Source organism: Camelina sativa, chromosome 9, assembly GCF_000633955.1.
Source record: "Camelina sativa cultivar DH55 chromosome 9, Cs, whole genome shotgun sequence".
NCBI classification, from domain to species: Eukaryota; Viridiplantae; Streptophyta; class Magnoliopsida; order Brassicales; family Brassicaceae; genus Camelina; species Camelina sativa.
In genome coordinates this window covers 31,344,275-31,347,220 of record NC_025693.1, presented here as the reverse complement: position 1 = coordinate 31,347,220, position 2,946 = coordinate 31,344,275, and the positions used below count along the sequence as shown (strand labels likewise).

Below are 2,946 nucleotides of genomic sequence, written 5' to 3'. Positions count from 1 at the left end.
TTACTATCATCCACTTGAGCCGTCAAAATTTCCAACATTTCAACAGCATACTCTTGGTGTTGCTCACTAGACAAACCTAGAAATGATATAAATAACTGGATTCCTTCTCTCTTTCCAATCGCCTCCCAAATTCCAACCTTGTCATGGCATAAGCGAGACAAACAAATGATCAGATGCTCTCGTACATCAGAGGAAGCCATAGTTATTAGAGCGATAAGGACTCTCTTAGCTTCTGCATCATTTAGGTAACACGATAGACTACTGTTTCCGTACAAGCTCGCCATAGCCTCCAAGATCCGTTCTTGAATTACCTTTGTGTCACGAGGCTTTAGTAACTTTACCAAAATACTCTCTATCACACTTGGATCAAATTTATTCTCCGAACTCTCTGGTTGTTTAAAAATCATTAGAGCATATGCAAGGGCTCCAATTACATCACCAATTGGCTCCGCTAGACGAGGGGATTGTGATTCTTCTCCAAGATATATAATTAAATGGCGCATCCCACCAAACACATTTGCTAAAGCTCCAGTTGCATGTTCTTGTAGAGATTGTCCATGTTTTCCCTGCATACACTCTTTCGAAGGAGCAACAATGGCTCCTATAAGAGCATGTACACCTCCTGCATCTTTGACACATTTCTTAGCCTCATCGGAACTTGATGAAAGTGCTTCCAAAGCATCAGCTGCACTAGCGCGAACATTGATATCAATTTTCTGTTCCAAAAGTTGAATCAGAGACTTGACAACTCCAGAATTTAAAATTTTCTGGACGCTATCACAAAAGGATAGAACTAGACGAGCCAGCAGAGACGCAGCATTTGCTTGAGAATTAGGATTATCAGATGACAAAAGAGACACAACTATGTCCACACCACTACCCTCTAGTGTCAGTCTCCAATATCCATCATCAACGCCACAAAGATTCCTCAAAGCTCCAGTAACATAACCTTCAACCACTTTTCCCTGATTTCCTTTCAGGCTAAGTTGATCCCACAAAGTTGGCACTACACCTTCTGTGATAAATATTTTCATGCCAATGTGATCATTGGAAATTCCAGCAGAAGAAACCTCATATATAGCTTCTGCCGCTGATTTTTTAGTTTCAATGGTTCCAGACTTCAAAACCGAGAGTAATGGCGGGATGCATCCTCCTAGAAGCACTTTAAGTCGCAAGTCTTTGTCTTTGCATAAAACACAAAGGATTGAAGCGACATTTACTTTGGCCAAACTTGTCCCATTTCTAAGCAAGGAAATGAATAAAGGCATTGCTTGGCCATATGAACCGATCAGCCTTCTTGCCTCTCTTTTGCCTTTTGCAATACCTAGTAGACGAGCTGTTGTGAGTTCTTTGTCTTGTGGGGAAGATGTTTTCGCGTGAAGTTGCTCTATAAGCTGAGCAATCGTTGCCATTGCCTTCTCTGGGTCGTCCATTTCCAATTTTGCATCGACTTCCCTGCACATATATTAAGGCAATGATTTCTCATGGCAACAACAGATATTGCAGTAGGATAATGTAAATATTACAAACGAAAGTGAAAGTTGGTTGGCCTACATTCTTGACAGCCTCATCACAAAGTGAGGTGAACTTGATAAAAAGTCATCTCGAAATACATTTCAAAATAGAGAAAATGGGTACCTGGAGTGCGAGGAAGATAATGTTTCCTCCTGCGTTCCAGGAAGGAAGGCCTTCAACATCTGCATTATAACTCCCCTTTAGCTTCAGCCTTGGTTTCCTAGACGTGGTGGAGAAACAAAAAAAAAACATTGGGGTAAGTTTAAAACCCGCAAGCACAGCATTAAGACTGTTTTTACTCTACTAAGAATCTTCACAATTTTTGTTACTAAAAAGAAAGAAAACAATCATGATAATTTCTGTAATTCAACTCTACTTTTCCCAACTTTGTGATAATTTTTCTTCATTCTCAAATACAAGTCATCATATACCAAATAAACGTACTCCTACTCGAATCAATTGCAAAAAAGCCTTACATTCTAAAGATCCCATAACTCAAAACAACAACAAAAAAAAAATCAAACAAACGAAACTAAAAAAAAAAAAAAAAAAAAAAAAANAGGAAATTACAAACCTCTGTGGAAGGTGAAGAAACCTAATGAAATCCCCTCACACCTCGCTTCTGAACCAAAATCCGCCTTCCAGAAGCATCACTTTAAAGTCTCCAAACGGCGCCGGGACTCAGAATCCATCTCTCGGTCAAATTAACACCCAGCAAAACTCACCTGGAAAGTGTCGCTTCTGGAAAATTACAAAGAAACAAAGGAACCCTTCCAGAATCAGCAACGAGGGATAAGAAACAGAGATTTGGATCACAAAAAATCCTAGGGCATAAAACCAGAAAAACAAAAATTAACAAAGAATGGATTCTCGTAGTTTCGTTGAATCAATTCAAAAATAATATGAGTAAATTGGAGAAATCGTACGAGCATTGCGATTGTAATAATAGACGAGGAAGCTCAGATATGAAATCACCTTTTATCTCGCTTTTGTCGTTGTCGAAATCAAAAAAAAAAGATGGTGAATTACATCAAATGAGGAAGAAGAAGAAGAAGAAGAACGTACGAGCAGAGAGAGAGAAAGAGAGAAGAGAGAACAGAACAGTCCCCCCCCTTTGTTTTTCTTTTTTTTACTTTCCTTAATTATCATTTTTTTAATTATCCTATATTTTCTCATCAAAACCTTGTATTTAATTATATGCAGTAGCATTCAAATTCTTAATTGACCCAAAAGAAAAAAGTTTATTTTGCCTCAGTTGAAAAAGTATTATCATATGTAGCATTGAAAAAAAAAATTTGATATGTGACTTTTCCAACCATGATATGTGACTTTTCCAACCATGAATTACCAAACTACTAGGTTTAGACTTTTTCTGTCAAGTTTGTTCGGTTGATTTACTTTTTTTTTTTTTTTTTTTTTTTTTTTTTTTTT

The 2,946-nt window shown here is 37.5% G+C and overlaps 1 protein-coding gene across 1 annotated transcript in view; it reads right to left on the bottom strand.

Annotated features, from left to right (window-relative positions):
• Positions 1-2,608, bottom strand: part of LOC104715869 — an 8,996-nt gene extending 6,388 nt beyond the window's left edge. The window contains exons 1-4 of the mRNA XM_019230087.1: positions 2,491-2,608; positions 2,090-2,256; positions 1,639-1,735; positions 5-1,455 (exon numbers count right to left, since the gene is read on the bottom strand). Coding sequence (XP_019085632.1) covers positions 5-1,455; positions 1,639-1,703 — 1,516 coding nt within the window. The 5' untranslated portion in view covers positions 1,704-1,735; positions 2,090-2,256; positions 2,491-2,608. The remainder of the gene's footprint in view (positions 1-4; positions 1,456-1,638; positions 1,736-2,089; positions 2,257-2,490) is intronic.